The following is a 17,791-nucleotide window of genomic DNA, read 5'->3' as shown; positions in this document are numbered from 1 at the left end:
AATGGGCGATTTCAGCGATTTAGATTACAATAAAAATATCGGAGGATGAAACATTTATCAATCATCATTAAATCCTGGGCAAACTCGGTCCTCCCTGCTTTTCCATATATTCTAATCAGAATCGGAATCGAGAATTGGGGTTATCGGAATTGGTATCAAAAACAACAAGCAATGGGTGTATTTTGTTTATTGTTGTTGTTTTTGTTTTTGTTTATTGTTGTTGTTTTTTATTTATTTTCAAACTTGGTTACCCATGGGAATAATACAATAAATACTTATTGATTTTAAAATATCAATGAAACTAAAATCTATAGATGCCCTCCTCATTTCGTGTATTTTCAAATTTGCAAAAATACATGCACATAGAATACGAGTTTTTCAATAATTCGCTGCCCCCTAAAAACAACTATGTATTTAGAAATTAAAAAGAATCGAAATCGATAATTTTATTGCAATCAGAAATGTAGAAGAGAATGGCTAATTTTATCGGAGTCGGGAATATATTTGAATCGATCCATCACTAATAAAAAGGGCTATGACAACAGCATATGTTTCGTTGTGTTGATTCTCAGGTATATATGCATTGATATCTTATATGTATTTCTTATGTAGAGTGTTGGGGTTCTTGGTTGGTTAATTGTGTGTAACTGTGTCGGATATATACGCGAGAGTAAAAACAGTTAAAAGAATATGCTGTTGTCATAGCTCTATTAAACTATATACGTATGTATGTATACATAAGTTACAACAATAGCAACAATTGAACATAAGAAAACGATGTTTGTACTTAAGCGTTTTGTCTTATAACATTTAATGTGACCATCGATATTTGTTCTATTCAATTACAGATTTGTTTTTTGAAGGAAAATTTTTAAAGGATGGCATTTTGTTCTGATCCATAGGATTAGGACTGCTAATACTACCAGTAAATACAACCATTACTTGCTGTGCAGGGATCGGTTACAACGTGATATTGACAAAGCTGTGTAGTCAGAAACATCGGTTCATTTCTAGCAGCACCTGTTGCGGACATGCCTCTTATCCAATAATATTACGGCCACAATCTAATAAAACTCCCGTTGAAATCGGCATCAGGATCCGTCATTTCATCTATAAATCTAAAAGCGAAAATGTGTGTATGTATGTATGTTCACTTTTTGTGTATGTCCAAGAAAGGTTGTTTTTTATTTTCCGAGAAGCGATCGGTCCACTCACTTCTTCTTAAAACTTTTTATGTCACGCCTAAATGATATTATCTACGAGTTATCAAACGGAGTCACCTGTCTATTTACGTTGCCCATCTTTCAAAAGATAAATATTCAAGATTTTTCGATCGCCGCATGTGCATTAAGCTTTTTCGTATTAAAAAGAAACGAACAGACTCGCGGTAAATAATACACTGTTCCGCACTCAAAGTTGACGTCATTAAGTCGTCAAAACGGACACCTGCCGTTAAACGTCGCACGTTTTTTTTTTTCACACTTTATTATTTTCCAACTGCGCGTTAAGGCTTCGAGTTTTTGTTTTAAACAAACACCCGGCCAACGATTTTTGTTTTCATTTATCCAAAAACACACACACACCCAAACACCCGGGCAACGCCGAGTACCCCTTGCTAGTCCTCCATATATCTCAGGCATAGAATTACAAATAAAAGGTTATTTTATGCATGCACGGTAGCCATGCCTTGATTATAAGCAACCGATTACCCGACTCTGTATACAATCCTGTTTAGCACAAATAAAACATCAGCGTGTAAAACAAAGAAGAAAAGGAAAGCGAAACGTGACCATTTAAATCATTTTGCAAAACAACAGTTACATTAAAAAGCAAAAAAAAAACACAAATAATGAGACAGAAAACGTTGTTTTTAATGTTTATTTCATGTTTTATATATATATATATATTTTATGCTTTTGTTTAAAACATGACATTTGTTTATTACAGCTATCCAATGTGGATAATTATGCACGTCTTTGTTTGTTTGTTTTAGAAAATTAAACTTTAAAAAATATTTCTTCCATTGGGACTTCATATATTTCATAAAATTGTACTACGTCGTGACTTATTCTCATCTCGCTTGTATTCCCCATATATCACAAAACCCTTTAAGAAATTCTGTCTAAATACATCGAAAACTGAAATCAAATTCTAATACCAAATTATCAATAATAATAATAATAATAATAATAATAATAATAATAATAATAATAATAATAATAATAATAAAAAACAAGGCTCAAAATGGATGGAAGGACCAAGAAGGAAATACAGAAGTAAGACTTTTGCTGGATTAGTGTTAAGAGTACTGAGTCGTTGCTAGCGAAAAGACAATGGCAAACGGCTGTTGCGAAAACGCAAAAACATTTTCAAAGTGTATTGAAAAAGGTGGAGGAAATCTGAGAGAGATATGTTTTCACGCAGCCTCCAGACCAAAATACTGCTTTTAGGGAGTAATCACTGCTGATGAACGGTGGGGCACTCCCTTAGTACGGAAAATAAAGTTCTAGTGAGTTCTAGTGAATAATAATAATAATAATAATAATAATAATAATAATAATAATAATAATAATAATAATAATAATAATAATAATACGATACCACATCTGCCCCATTACAAAAAGCAGCGATAACTCCAACATTGATTTCTACATGGGAAATGTATGTGGCGTGTTTAAGACGACAGACATTATAATCCAAACTTCAACAGGATGGTTAAGAAAAGTGCTAGAATCTTAAGAAAACTTATTGGCATACGCTTTATCGAAAGAGCCAACGACTTTTATAAGCGAGAACTTTACAATAAACGGTTGGAGAGAGAGCGTAAAATTAGTTGCAATATTAAATAAATGAATGTCAGTGCATAAAATTTGGGGAGAATTGTTGTCAGCTTGACGTCAATGAGCACCACTTATTTTTTATTTTATTTTTTTTTTTTTGTGTGTGTAAATAAGCAATCACTGGTACTGATTCGTCTTAGAGCCCCGACGAAGTAAGACATTTTATTCATCTTATTAAAAAAAATAGACATTTATTAAATGAACAAGGGCTATTCACTGGAAACTAGTTTTTCGAACCAAGGAGCATTGCTCGTAACGAGTCAATGCTCATCCAGCCACAAAAGCCACTCGAAGATATAGAAAAATGATTTGCGCCATGTGAATTGTTTGAATAGCGCCTTGAGGATTACAGAGATTTGGTTGATCTGGACAGAATAAGGTTATTTAAGAGGACGGTTTAATAAGAATTTGTTAACGTTGGATATGAAAACGACGATGCTGTGTTCGGCTTGAAATTGTATTGCATTTTATGACGATTAGCTATGGAGGGAAAATTCACTCATGGAACGAAGTTTTACTCATGGAATCTGTTAAAACACAAAAAAGGGACTTTTTTTTTACAGTGGTTGAAGCGTAATGCGTTTTTGCTGTATATTTTACAGGGAAATGAGCAACGATTTCACCAACTATGTAAAAAAAAAAAAAACGATGAAGTAGATAAAAACTAGAAATCTCTCTTCCCTGAGCAAGTGACAGTAGGAAAGAAAAGTGAACGTCCTTATATCTTTTATCTACCAATGAAGTAGGAATAGTTGTCTCCAAACGGAATGATGATAAAACATGTTGGGATTTCTGATTGCGGTGTTTAATAAGAGTTCTAGATATCTAGAAATATTTCTTTTGGTTCTAGTTAAAATATTACCAAACATTTTTTTAAAATATTCTTGGGATTTCATATATATAATTAGTTGTTTTATACATTTCTTCGGTTCTAACTCGTTCCTGTTAGACTTTCACTCTTTAAAATATGTGTAATATCAAATGGGAAGCCTTATAATATAAATACACTACTAGATAATTGCTTAACCTTCAATAAAACACAAAGAGTTCTCCAATGTGTAGTGATGAAGATTCTACTGCATTCTCTTAATAAGCCACGTATTACAGAATGTAGGCGGAGAGATTATGATTAATAAAGTATATGATTATTTGTGTAGTTGAATAAAAAGTCAGCTGTTTCCTTTTTTCTAGTAACAACATGTTCACGTATTCGAATTGTGCAAAATTTCGAACAAAAAATATATATAGTTTAATAAATCTAACTTAGGAGTCGAAATAGTAAACAATAACGATAAACCAACATTGATAGAACATTTTTAAACAGGTAAAAAAATAAATCGATAACTAATTAGTGAACGCCGTGGCCTATATGTTTCGTATTTAGTACTGAACGAAAACATTTCACGTTCATAAATTGTTTAAATATGAATTCTGAAATTCTGTATTCCTGAACATTGTATACGCTCTAACAAGCGACAGATAAACGGATTAGACAAATGAATCTTATAAAATACGTTCAAAGTCGCTTTCTATAATGAATCAACGGGGTAAAATAATTTGAGGGAATACTTGTATATAAGAAAAAGTAGTTTATTTTAAGTTTAAGAGATGGAGCAAATAATAAAATATAACTGTAATCAGGATTTGCTTTGAAAAATTCATTATGAGCTGACACATAGAAGTGAAAAGCCGAAAATCTTTCAACAACAGTGCAGATGAGGTTTACTTAAATACTAGGAAAAGTCCTTAATTGGTTTAATTTATTTTTTGTAAAAATAAGTAGTTACTATTGATAATAATAATAATAATAATAATAATAATAATAATAATAATAATAATTATCATAATAATTATCATAATAATAATGATAATAATATTTTATTGGAGATATTTAGCCAGAAAATAATCAAATAGTCTCATTGGTTTAAAAACTGTTATTAACTCAATCGCAGTTTAAAAATAATATTCTGAGAAATATTAAGAAAACAACGTCAGTCATAGTAAAGGACATGTTTTTTATCTCAAGTTACGGATAAGGCGGTTTCAAAATCTTAGTTAAAGGTTACTTCCCAAAATTGAAGAATTCTGATGGAACAAAATTCCTCTTCCGATTAAATATATATATATATATATATATATATATATATATATATATATATATATATTATTATTATTATTATTATTATTATTATTATTATTATTGTTATTATTATTAAATCTATCCACATAAAGTGTTCTAAGGTATATAATCCGCTATGTATCGATATATATATATATATATATATATACATATATATATATATATATATATATATATATATATATATATATATATATATATATATATATATATATTCTTTTAGATAAAAAGCAGCAGCCGTAAATGCTAAACAGTTTATTCTTAACAAGAGCAATTGGATATTAATCATAATGAAATAAGATTGTCTCTTCAGACAGAAAAATATATATACATATATCAATATATATCAATATATATATATATCAATATATATATATATATAAATATATATATATATATATATATATATATATATATATACTACACTATGATGTGGATTACACAATATACAGCTTGGATCTCATTACCTGACTGTTTTAAAGGACAGTTACCTTGGATTTTACTGCGCAATTTGGAACTAAAACTTTATATCCTTTTCTTCAATTTTCCCCGCTATGTGATTTATATTTTAATCAATTTTGATTATGATTTTCCATGTCTAACTGACTTTAGCAAGTAGGGAGAATACCGTTATATCTATTTGCTAATATTTTCTCCACTGAATAGATTGTAGGCATCGAAACGCTGTAGGATAAAGAGATAAAATTTCGAAAGTATTCTTTGTCTTACTTGGAATAATAAAAAATCCTGGATTTGAATAAAGGTTTTTTTTAATTTCATTGAATCACTATAATTATATATATATATATATATATATATATATATATATATATATATATATATATGTGTGTGTGTATATATATCAGTGTATATACATCACTGTATATAAATCAATATATATATATATATATGTATATATATATATATATATATATATATATATATATATATATATATATATATATATATATATACAGGGTGTTTCAAAAGTCTTGGGAACATAAAGATTTTTAATAATGTTGTAATGTTCCCAAGACTTTTTAAACACCCTGTATATTAATAGATATAGATGTAAGAATATATTAATATATATATATATATATGTATATATATATATGCATTGATATATATATATATATATATATTAATATGTATGTATTTGTATATATATATATATATATATATATATATATATATATATATATATATATATATATATATATACATGATGTATGTGTGTATGTTATAATGGTCTTGTGCAGATACGTTTAATTTGGACGGGCAGGAATTCCAAGTTTACTGCCATCAAAAGTATTATGTTATTCTCATGTTCTTAATTCTTGTCTCTCACAATATATTCCTGTCCTCATAAGTACACTGGGATATACGCACAAATACATATAAAGAAAGAGAAAAAAAGAGACATTAGAAAAATCTTACTCTCACGTTTTGCCTATTGGACAACTCCGTTAGTTGTGATCACGATTTGAAACGCATTCATATAGTATTTTCATATTTTCACTTTGTACTGCGTTGCTATACACACACACACACACACACACACACAGGCACGACGCACATACAAACACACACGCACGAGAACACACACACATACATATATATGTGTGTGTATAATAGAAGAAATAAATATGTACAGCAATATAATATACAAAAATATGACAAACTTTCTATTAAAAGGGTTCTCATAATAATCCCTTGTAAAGTATTTGTCTGACGAATAAACAATCAGAGTAAGTTTTTAATAATTTCTCTCCGTCAGAGCACAGAGACGGTCGCCTAAGAGAATGCTATGTAAAACTGCTTTATACAAACCTTGACCGTCACTCTCACAGTACTCCATTTGTTTATTACTGAGAGCTTCGCAAACTTACGCATATACACACAAGCTTATACACACACATATATGTGTGTGAATATATATATACATACATATACATATATATATATATAGTGTGTGTGTGTATGTGTGTGTGTGTGTGATTTCATTACCTAGGCTCACTTGTATTGACAGTTTACGGTTTTGATTGGTTTCTTAACTTCTTAACCTGTCCCCTGCGTATATTTCCTTTTAAATCTATATTTTCTTTCATGAAGGGATAAATGTTCGGCAAGAAGGGAGATTTACTTTTGTAGTTAATTAACAATAAAAAGAATGAATAAATAAAAACAAACACAAAATAAACAATAATTAACATAGATCAAAAATGGAAATTAAAAACAAACAAAAAAGAATCTTTTTTTTTAACATTGGCAGGCAGATGGGGTTGTACCCACGTATAAACAAAGAAATCTGTACATTTTTCGTGTCAGGTCAATTCACTTTTTTTCTGAGTGTTTTGTTGTTTTTTTTTGTTTTTTTTTGGGTGTTTTTTTTTTGTTACATTTATAAATGTAAGGTTTGTACAAAGTCTGTCTTTTTTTTTCTAAGTCGAAAAAAAATGATTCAAGTGTTTAAAAAACTGTTACTTTGTACAAAAATAGACTCTGTTTCCGCACTGTTTATTTGTATTTACCGTTCCGTTGCCTGCCAACTCGCTAGTTTTTACACTCAGCCCATTTCTCTTCAAATACTCTTTGTTTTTTAATGTTGAATTTAATTCCCAAAAGAAGGTTCCCCTGTGTCATGGTATATTTACCGTAATTACAACCGTGATTGATACCCACTTGTTTATTGTTTCTTTGATTTTCCATAAATGGGTCTTTTTTTACTTGCTTTTTAAAATAAAACATCCGCAGTACAGAACAAAAATATCTCAATCATTCGGACAGCAATTCCTATTTGAATGTTATTTACTCAAAGATTTGACAATGTAATCTTTGAACTCTTAAAGGTATACGTTTTCGGACCCGGGAATCTTTCTGCTAAAGTCGAAAACATGTAATGAATTTGAAAGGGTAACACGTTAATTAATCTGCAGGTATTGAATGTTCTCCCTCATTTATCAATGGACAGGTAAACATCTTATGTAATTAACAATTGTATTCCTAGTATCGCCTACACTGAGCATTGGACCTTTTAAAATAACTTATGCTTACGTAACTTTTTTTATCCTTTCTAAATTGTTGAATAATTTTCTAGTTTTCGCTAGGAATTTCCAGACGTATTTCCAGTATTCGTCTTATACTTGAAAACTTGTACTCCCTTGACGTAAATACTCCTAACAACCCCCAAAAGCAGTAAAATCACATCCTTACACCGTAGAGATACCCGAGATGTGAGAAAGTCTTCTACTCTGGTAGATTCTTTCCCAAAACTGCTGGACTTCGGAATCCCCTTCCGGATTCCTGCCTCCCCGACTGTATTGACATGCAGAAGTTCAATTGTAATATTATTTTACCTTGTTTCTTTAAAGTATCACACTATTGAGCTATCTAAATGAGAACGTTGTTATTTTTTTCAGATGTGAAGCTTATTGAAAGTAGTTAAAAACATATAATATATATATATATATATATATATATATATATATACATATATACGCATGTGCATATTACCCTAAGAAATGGAGGTATACGGAAATGGTTAAATGCTTACCGATTCCAGTTGAAAATTTGTAATGAAGGAACAATATGATTACATGATTAAGACAACCAGATGCTATTATGACCAGCCATCACAGCAACAGATATAATATAAATGAATCTAGTTGCCCGAATAAGCAAATATAATTGGAACACAGGGGACAAAAGATAAAATGTTCAACTTTCATGCCCTTTGTTTAAAGGCATTTAAATAAATAGAATAGGCGAAATAAAGCAGGCGGATACGGTGTACCAATCTGAATTAAACCATTATTTCAAACAAAAGGCGGTTTTCATTATATATATATATATATATATATATATATATATATATATATATATATATATATATATATATATATATATATATATATATATATATATACACACACTATCACGACCATCGAAAATCTTTATTTACAATGTGATAGAATTTTGAGTTAAAGGGTCTATAAAAATCTCTAAGTCGTTTCAAAACTTTTTGAGAAATGATCGGGTGCGTCCTTCCTTTCGTCTTTCCTAAGCAATGCGGGTGGCCGCTACCCTCGGGTTTTTTAAGACAAGGAAATCCTTTGGTCTCATTAAAGTAGAAATGTCTTTCGTTAATAAATCTTTTCAGACCTAGGAAGTCCTGCAACTGGGCCATCTCCCCGGCCGGGTCGGTGATAAGTCGTTCGCCGTTCACGAAATGTATCTGGGACAAATTAAAGAACTTTAGCCAGAGCGACACGTGTTTGGCATAAACGCCAATCCGGATCGCTCCCCAAGACGTGTCGACGATCCGGGTGTTGTTGATGAATACCATCTGTTCGAAACTGCGCACCTGGTGACGCTTGCTCACCGTCTGCGTGTAATCGGAAATGGCGCGCGTGACCGGGTCCCGTACAACAACAATCAGCTTGACGTCTCGCGACATGTTGTAGATCCGACGAGGCACGTCTTTCGTGACGAAGTAGCTGGGCGTTTTCTCGATTGTGATTTGGTCACCAAAGGTTGCCGGCATTTTGTTTCTGCAAAAGAGATGTAGAAAAAAAATAAAAGATTAATTAGAATTAGTAGAAACTAAGAAATATAATGAAAAAATAGTTCACGTTAATAAATTCGCATTTAATTGTAAGTTTACGACGGATAAACTTTCTGTGAAATATACAACCGAAACTCGTAATACCTAACATAGACGCTTTATTTTATGGGAGAACTAAAGATAATTGGCTATTAGTAGGGCTATGGCAAGAGAATATTCTTTTCATTGTTTGGACTTTCGAGTATATATGCGACACGGTTAGACACAGTTATCTAAAAACATAAAAATATTGACGGATATATACTCGAGAGTCAAAATAATTAACAGAACACTCTCTTGTCATAACCCGAGTTAGGAGAAATATTGTCACAATAGATCTAACAGAAAAAGAATAGTCAGTTCTATCAAATGCAATGATATCTATAATGCAAAGTTTTTTTCAAGTGAACAGAATATATATATATATATATATATATATATATATATATATATAAAATTAGTATATTTAGGCAGCATTTTTTCTTTTATGCGCGTTTCATTAAATAGCACAGATAACTCTTGCTTGTTTTTCTTGCAATCCTCCTTTTCTCTTTGTCGGACCATTTTCCGAACGTTTTATCGAGTTAAATAAGAAATTTCCCATAATCGTTAACGTTTTCGACCTCTATTGGTCATCCTCAGGCGAGTAGTAAAAAAATAAAAATGAAATTGAAAAATGAAAGTAGCGAGCCGAAATGAAAAGACGATTAAAAGATGATTAAAAGGCGATTAAAATCGCTTAAAATTATTAAAATACTCAAAAGCACTTGAGCGTGCCCTCCGTTTCGTTTTGAGTCTGGTTAATCGTTGGCATTTTAATGTGGATTAACAATGCCTCAAAGATCGGGAGGCGCACCTCGCAATATGAGACAGTTAAAATGGCCGTGTTATTTATTAATATGTCTCTAAACTCATTTTTAGGGGGGTGGTGTGCTATGAGGTGCTGATAGATTGAGCTATTCGGGGAAGACAGGTGACATGTCGCCTGAGGATGACCAACGGAGGTCGAAAACGTTCGCGATTATGGGAAATTTCTTTTTTCACTCGGAAAAAACGTTTGGACAATGGTTCGACAAAGAGAAAAGGAGGATTACAAGAAAACAAACAAGAGTTATCTGTGCTATTTAATGAAACGTGCATATATATATATATATATATATATATATATATATATATTTAAATTTAAATTGTGTTCATAATGAAAAGAAAAACAAAAAAAAAAACAGAAAACGTTCATGTTATGTAAAATATGCGGTATTTTTTTAGTGGTTACGTGTTAGATTTGACTCTCTCACACATTTTTTCATGTATAAACCATCACAACAATACACCATATACACACATGTTATATATATATATATATATATATATATATATATATATATATATATATATATATATATAGAGAGAGAGAGAGAGAGAGAGAGAGAGAGAGAGAGACGATAAACCCTTAAACTACTGGTTAAGTAAGACTGAAATTGCAAGGAAATAGTAATCCTATACCGAAGATAATTTATACTGAGTAAAATGTTTGTTTGGATGGATTAATAACACGCATGGACATATCGGAAAACTTAAATGTTCATTCCATCTTGGCAATATATCTATACTTCTTGGTCAAGTTCAATTTATTTCCTAGAGTCTTTTAATATTTAATCTTCCTCAAATATCTCTCGATTTCTAAATCGGAAGAAAACGAGAATGGAAAGCTAAATGTGTCGGTTTGTATTTGGCTGATGGCACCTAATTCATTTGTTTCTGAACTTTTGAAATACGTACTATACATTAAATGCAATATAATATTCAATAAACAATGATTTAGGCGTACTGTACGGCCTAGCAATGCCGGACACCGTATATCGGAAAGTCCAAATGCATAACGGTTATTCCAACTCGATCACATATCTCTAGTTTGTTCTATGCAAGTACAAATTATATTCATTTCTTTAAGTCATTTTATACCAAACATTTCTTACATCTTACCTACATGGGTAAAGAAAGCAGCTTGAACCGTACATATTTTTTATCCTTTTTAGTTGATGCCTCCCAAGTTAATTTTTATTCTTGAAATTATTGCTATATATTTGGTACAATATAATATTTAATACAGAATTCGCACTGTAACAATTATTATTTAATTTGCGTGAATTAAAATATATTTATGCGTATTTACGGCTAAGCAAGATTGGTCAGTCTTGGCATGTACTATATATATATATATATATATATATATATATATATATATATATATATATATATATATATATTAATCAATTTTCAACATTGTTATTTAATAAATTTTAGTCAGTAGATATGTGCTGTTATGTTTTAGATTTAAGATATAGTACTTTATACGAATATGTCCCTAGTGATAGCGTTTACGGCGCTTGTGGGAAAGCATACTTGTTGTTGCGGACCCGTATCGATGCGGTGATTGAGAATGAAGGAAGTTACATTGAATAGTAGCTGGCTCTACAACATAATTAAGTTATCTGAATTAATTATTTCAATAAAAGTTTTAAAGTTGCAGTGTTGGTTTCTTTGGGGCGACACATTTATTGTTCATAATTATATGTCTATACATAGGGGCGCAAGTATGTATATGTATGTATGTATATATATATATATATATATATATATATATATATATGTGTGTGTGTGGGGGGGTGCGTGGGTGTCCCTTTGTATAGGCATAGGTATATGCAGGATGGAACAGTAAACGCATTGAGAATAGAGTAGATTCAATTCTATAAGGAAAGACTTACCGAGATGATAATAATAATAATAATAATAATAATATATATATATATGTACATATATATATATATGTACATATATGTATATATATATATATATATATATATATATATATATTTATATATATATATATATTGTCGCATTGGATTAAAATTTCAATGGGAAATGGAAGCTACAAATGTATTAAGGAAATGAAGATCATAACTTTACTTTATTAATAAATGATGATCATAACTTTACTTTATTAATAAATGAAGATCATAACTTTACTTTATTAATAAATGAAGATCATAATTTTACTTTATTAATAAATGAAGATCATAACTTTACTTTATTAATAAATGAAGATCATAACTTTACTTTATTAATAAATGAAGATCATAACTTTACTTTATTAATAAATGAAGATCATAACTTTACTTTATTAATAAATGAAGATCATAACTTTACTTTATTAATAAATGAAGATCATAACTTTACTTTATTAATAAATGAATATCATAACGTTACTTTATTAATAAATGAAGATCATAACTTTCCTTCGTTCAAACGATGTTTCCGTCATAATATATCTTAAATATATACAATCTAACAACTCAACGAATTTGCGACTGCATTAGATAATCGACACAGTATACAAAATAAATTATATTTATCATAAAAAAATCACATTAGTAAATTTATTTACGTCCAACGTCTCTAAAACCGACACTCCAAATATTTGCCTTAGTGATAAGAGAATGACCGATGACACTGCGAAAGGTGTCCGATATAAGTATTGCCTGATATTAGAAAAATGTATCACTCGAATAACAGATTTGGGCAGGACTCTTTTTTTTTCAAAATTAATGATAGGTATATGGTATAAATCATTTTAATAATTGAAGCGACGTAACGAACCATGTAAGGTTCATGTGTGTTAGGGTCGAACTGTGCAAGTAATTGTTTGTAAGACATTCGTTGACAGACATGATCGGTTTACTATTATGCCAGCGACGGGGGCGTTGTTGCAGAAGGGGTAAGAAGTGCTTGTTAGTGTTTCAGACAGCTGTGACTGAACACAGCACAATAGAAACCGCTTGGTTCACTGCGTCATGAGATGAGATCTAGGTACAATTTATCTCTCACGTTTTCTCTGTGTCATTAATAAAAATAATAAAGAAAAGAAAAACCAACCGATGTCGAGTTGAATGGATCAATATGAATAAAGTAGAGACTGATAGGGAAAATGTTACTATACAAAGCTATTCTAATTAACATATGATCAACTTTCTGCCTGATAGAAAATAAATATGATCGACCCTTTCTTAGAAAGGTGGATGAGTAAATCAGTGGGGGAATTTTCATTTTTAAAATATACAAAATAAATAAATGTATATTATATACATGATGCCTGTTTGTTTATATGCTATGCCTTGTGAGATAGAGTCGAGAGAGAGAGAGAGAGAGTTAGGTGGATTCTGCTATGATGTCGCACGATACATTCTTGCCTCTCTACAAGTATTGAGTTTTAACACAGTTTAGTATACATACATACACTATGAAAATTAACCTACTTGCAATTGTCTCAGTATCCAACAGTTTCTAGCCAACAACTCTATCGTTAAACAGTGCCACTGTTCACGTGACATTGCTCTAAATGGTGTTCATATTTTCATCATTCAATCAATATTTTATTTACATCCTTCGGAGGTTAGGTACAAAATCGAATGTGTGTTCGATAAAAGTGTTTCTAAAAACCAATTTAAGCTCCAGAGTTGTCAGCCTGTGGTATTAACCACTTGCTAGGTTCCCAGACGTTTTTCGTATGAACTCTTTTATTGATAGTACACACATGAAACTCTTATTCCATTCGACGTAAGCTCCTCCGATTACAATGCGCTTGTACGTTCCACCAACTTTTGGAATGCCCCCCCCGAAAATTCTCTTATGTAAGCGTGTCGAGGATCCTTTCTCAGTCCCTTTCATCTCATCAATTGTCTCAAAACAACATTATCTTAGATCTAAATTGAGCTTCCAAATCACAGGGTTGGTTGGTTGGTTGTTTTTGTTTTACGGCATATCAATCCTTTTGAGGTTATTTAATGCCAAAAGATTTTGAAGAAAACTTTTTTAATAGAATATATTTGTTGTTTTCAAGTCGGTTTCTATTTAACCCATAGTTGGGACCCTAACAGGTACTACGACTCCGGGTCACAGTGGACTTGGGAGCAATGGCAATTAAAGGGTCACTCCACACTTCCCAAAGCCCGCAAGCTGTGGCCTCACCACTGGATATAGTTTAAGGTCATATCCAGGACCCAAATCACAGGGAGCAAGGCCTGAACTATATAAGGGTGAGAAACTGCCTTTATACCGACTATGGTCAAATAAACTGTAACAAGGATGAAGTTGTGAACTGGTTCATTATCCTGATGGAAATACCACTGACCCGATTGGAAGAATATTGGCCTATTCTGACAGAATCTCTTTCTAAACTTCCTTAAAACCGCAATTTAGTATTCCTTATGCATGTAGATAATGCGCGTGCTATTAAACAGGAGCTATCATGAGTTTTTAGGTGGATTTGCTTCGTGTGGTATTCGCGTATCTAGATGAGCTTCTAAGAACTCATTTTCTTGACCCATCTGTCATAGCAGTAGATCCAACTTTCTTCGCAGGTCACTAGCTATCAAAAACTGTTGTATCTGAATTGATGAGGTCGACCATCTTCTTCCTGACACCACAATATATATCTTTCTTATCTTCTCTGGGCATCCCTGGCACAAATTTTCGCAAACTTCCGCACATTCATTTCCTCGCCAATAATTGTGTGTACAGTTCCACACTGACATAAAACTGTACATCTCTTGTCTCTATTTACACACGGCGGTCCTTATCCATGAGATACTGGGGTTCTGACTTCCTTACTGCCCCAACACCTCTCATCAACACTAACAGACATCCTACCTTTTTTTAATCTCTTATGCTACTCAAAGACTGATCGATTCATGCGAGATGTTCAAAAGGCAGTCTAAAGTATTTCATACACTTCTATGTAAATTTTCTCCAAGTGTACAAAGAATTATATTGCAGATTGTGTTTTGTAATCTGGCCTCAAGTTCAGATTGAATTTGTGAAATTACCCAGTTGTGACAATAAGGTTTTAAGGCGTATTCCCATTCCTGCTATAGCTGTTTATTTAACCCTGTAACCATAATTTTTTTTAGTCATCTCATGAAATTAATAGTAATGATATACTGATTTTTAAGAGTTTACATCAAAATTGAACGTATGAAAAAAGTGTGTAAACTTATTGAAGGCGCCTCCTAGTTAGCGTCACCCTCTCTGCGATTGGTATAATTGAGTACTCAGTTTGAACAAAATGCAGTAACTTTACCTGCTAGTAATAACAGATAGAAAAGGAAGAATATGCCGTGATAATTGTCGTGAAAGAGTCAATGCTGAAGTTCGTTGCACAATCCCGGTATTTAATACAGTGTTCCGTTATAGCGGATCCATATATGTTGTTTACAGCGTCGGTAGGTAGGAATGTTCCATTCCTGATTTTGCTCGGTACATGTTGTTGTATGCGACTTTCCAATTTTAAAGACGTTCGACCTACGTAGTCGGCACCGCAACCACATTTAAATGAATAAATGACATTACTAATATGATGAGGGGGTAGAACATCTTTTTTATTGGAAGTCATTAATGGTTTTGTATTATATACAACATGAACATTTGAAGCAAAATGGCATGCTTCAACAGTTGAACTAATTTGTTTGGTGAATTTTTCACTTACTTCCCCAACCAGGGCAATCGAATATAATATATTTAGCATCGACTCTTTCTCCGTATTGAGTTTAGCTCACTCCGTATATCATCTAAAAGTCGTGGAGACTGTTCACGTTCGCCTTAGTAAGCCTTCCCTTTGTAAGCAAAATGACTACTTGTTGGGTTTGAACGTGATCAGCCTCGAAAATTCATCCCAATACGATTGTTCTTGCTCCCGTCTCTTTTTATATTTTATCATTGAGGAAAACTAATTACTAAAAAATAAATTCCTCGATTCCAATTTTGATGAGTGAGGGCGAAACATGTCAATTGACTCGTTTGATTTTTATTTCTATTTCCCTACTTTTTATTTTTTAGTCGCTATCCATTTTCCTTTTCTTCTCGTTTTTTTTCTTTTTAATATAAAATGAATTCCGAAGGAATACGTCTTCCCTACATGGTTGCCTTAATATGCATATAAAAATATATATATATATATATATATATATATATATATATATGGGTGTGTGTGTGTGTATGCGCGTGTGCGTGAGGGTGTTAGTGTATACGTTTGTGTGGGGGTGCGGGGAATAGAAAGAAAGAGAAAGAGAGATTGTAATTCTGGTCACGCTGACAGGCTCCCTTCTGTTCTTTTGATATATCTGTATTCTTAGAAAGTCATATGAGAATCGGGCGTTGTAATCGATTGATTATTCAAAAAACTCAGTCAACCCATGACATGAAAAATTGTGGTCTGAGAAGAAACATCGCATGTGGATGGAATAAAGTGAGCCTCCAAAAAGTGTTCAATGGCTTTTCGTATTTATGTTGTCTTTTTCTAGTTCCTGTACTTTCCCACCCCTTTTTCCCCCTTTTCAACGTATTATTTAATTTAATTTTTTTTTCTGTGGATGTCTCTATGCGTGTGCATGTATGACCCATGTGAAATCGTTTTCAATTAACTCGCAATGATTTAGGAGTTTGCCCAAACCAAGGACTGCTTGTGATTCTGACTCAGGTTTGGAACTAATTGATCATTCCGGGAATTTCTGACTTCACATCAACAAAATAATTTCTTTATATTTTAAATACCAAAAAAACAAAAACAAAAACAAACGAAAAATAAAATAAAGAAAACAATTATAGGAATAAAACATCTTATTTAAATTAAACAAAAAAAAAGTATATAAATGATACAGTAGGACTAATTTAGGAAATAATGGACGCAATTTTGTAAAATACTAATCGTATTAGCCTTAATGAAGATAATTTTATAGCACCCATTCATATGAAAATAATAATACTAAACCGATAATTGTTTTGTTCTCTTTTTCCCCCTTTTACGGAATTAGGTTAAATTAAATCTAATAACTATAGCAATCATATCAAGTATAAATATTATAAATTTAATTGAAGATTAACTATAAACAATGGATAAAACCATAAGACTAAATACATAACTGTGAATTAGTATTAAATAACATATAATAAATTGAATACAATTAAATGTTAATATTAAATATAAAAATTAAAATTAAAATAAATAATACCTAAAATACAGACGAAGTTAAAGTATATGGAAAAGTCGACTTTTGAGTTCAGTAAATTGGGGTCAAACTTTAGAACTCGTTAACTTAACTTTAGTGTCCTATGCCATATCCATGATTAAGGACAGTTCATTACTCATTTTTG

The 17,791-nt window shown here is 31.3% G+C and overlaps 1 protein-coding gene across 1 annotated transcript in view; it reads right to left on the bottom strand.

Annotated features, from left to right (window-relative positions):
- Positions 1-7,179: 7,179 nt before the first annotated feature.
- Positions 7,180-17,791, bottom strand: part of LOC145293274 (uncharacterized) — a 129,600-nt gene continuing 118,988 nt past the window's right edge. The window contains exon 2 of the mRNA XM_080139875.1: positions 7,180-9,533. Coding sequence (XP_079996001.1) covers positions 8,918-9,533 — 616 coding nt within the window. The 3' untranslated portion in view covers positions 7,180-8,917. The remainder of the gene's footprint in view (positions 9,534-17,791) is intronic.

This window comes from Euprymna scolopes, chromosome 14, assembly GCF_053919585.1.
Source record: "Euprymna scolopes isolate OS-2025 chromosome 14, ASM5391958v1, whole genome shotgun sequence".
Taxonomy (NCBI): domain Eukaryota; kingdom Metazoa; phylum Mollusca; class Cephalopoda; order Sepiida; family Sepiolidae; genus Euprymna; species Euprymna scolopes.
This window is presented reverse-complemented; position numbering and strand designations above follow the sequence as displayed.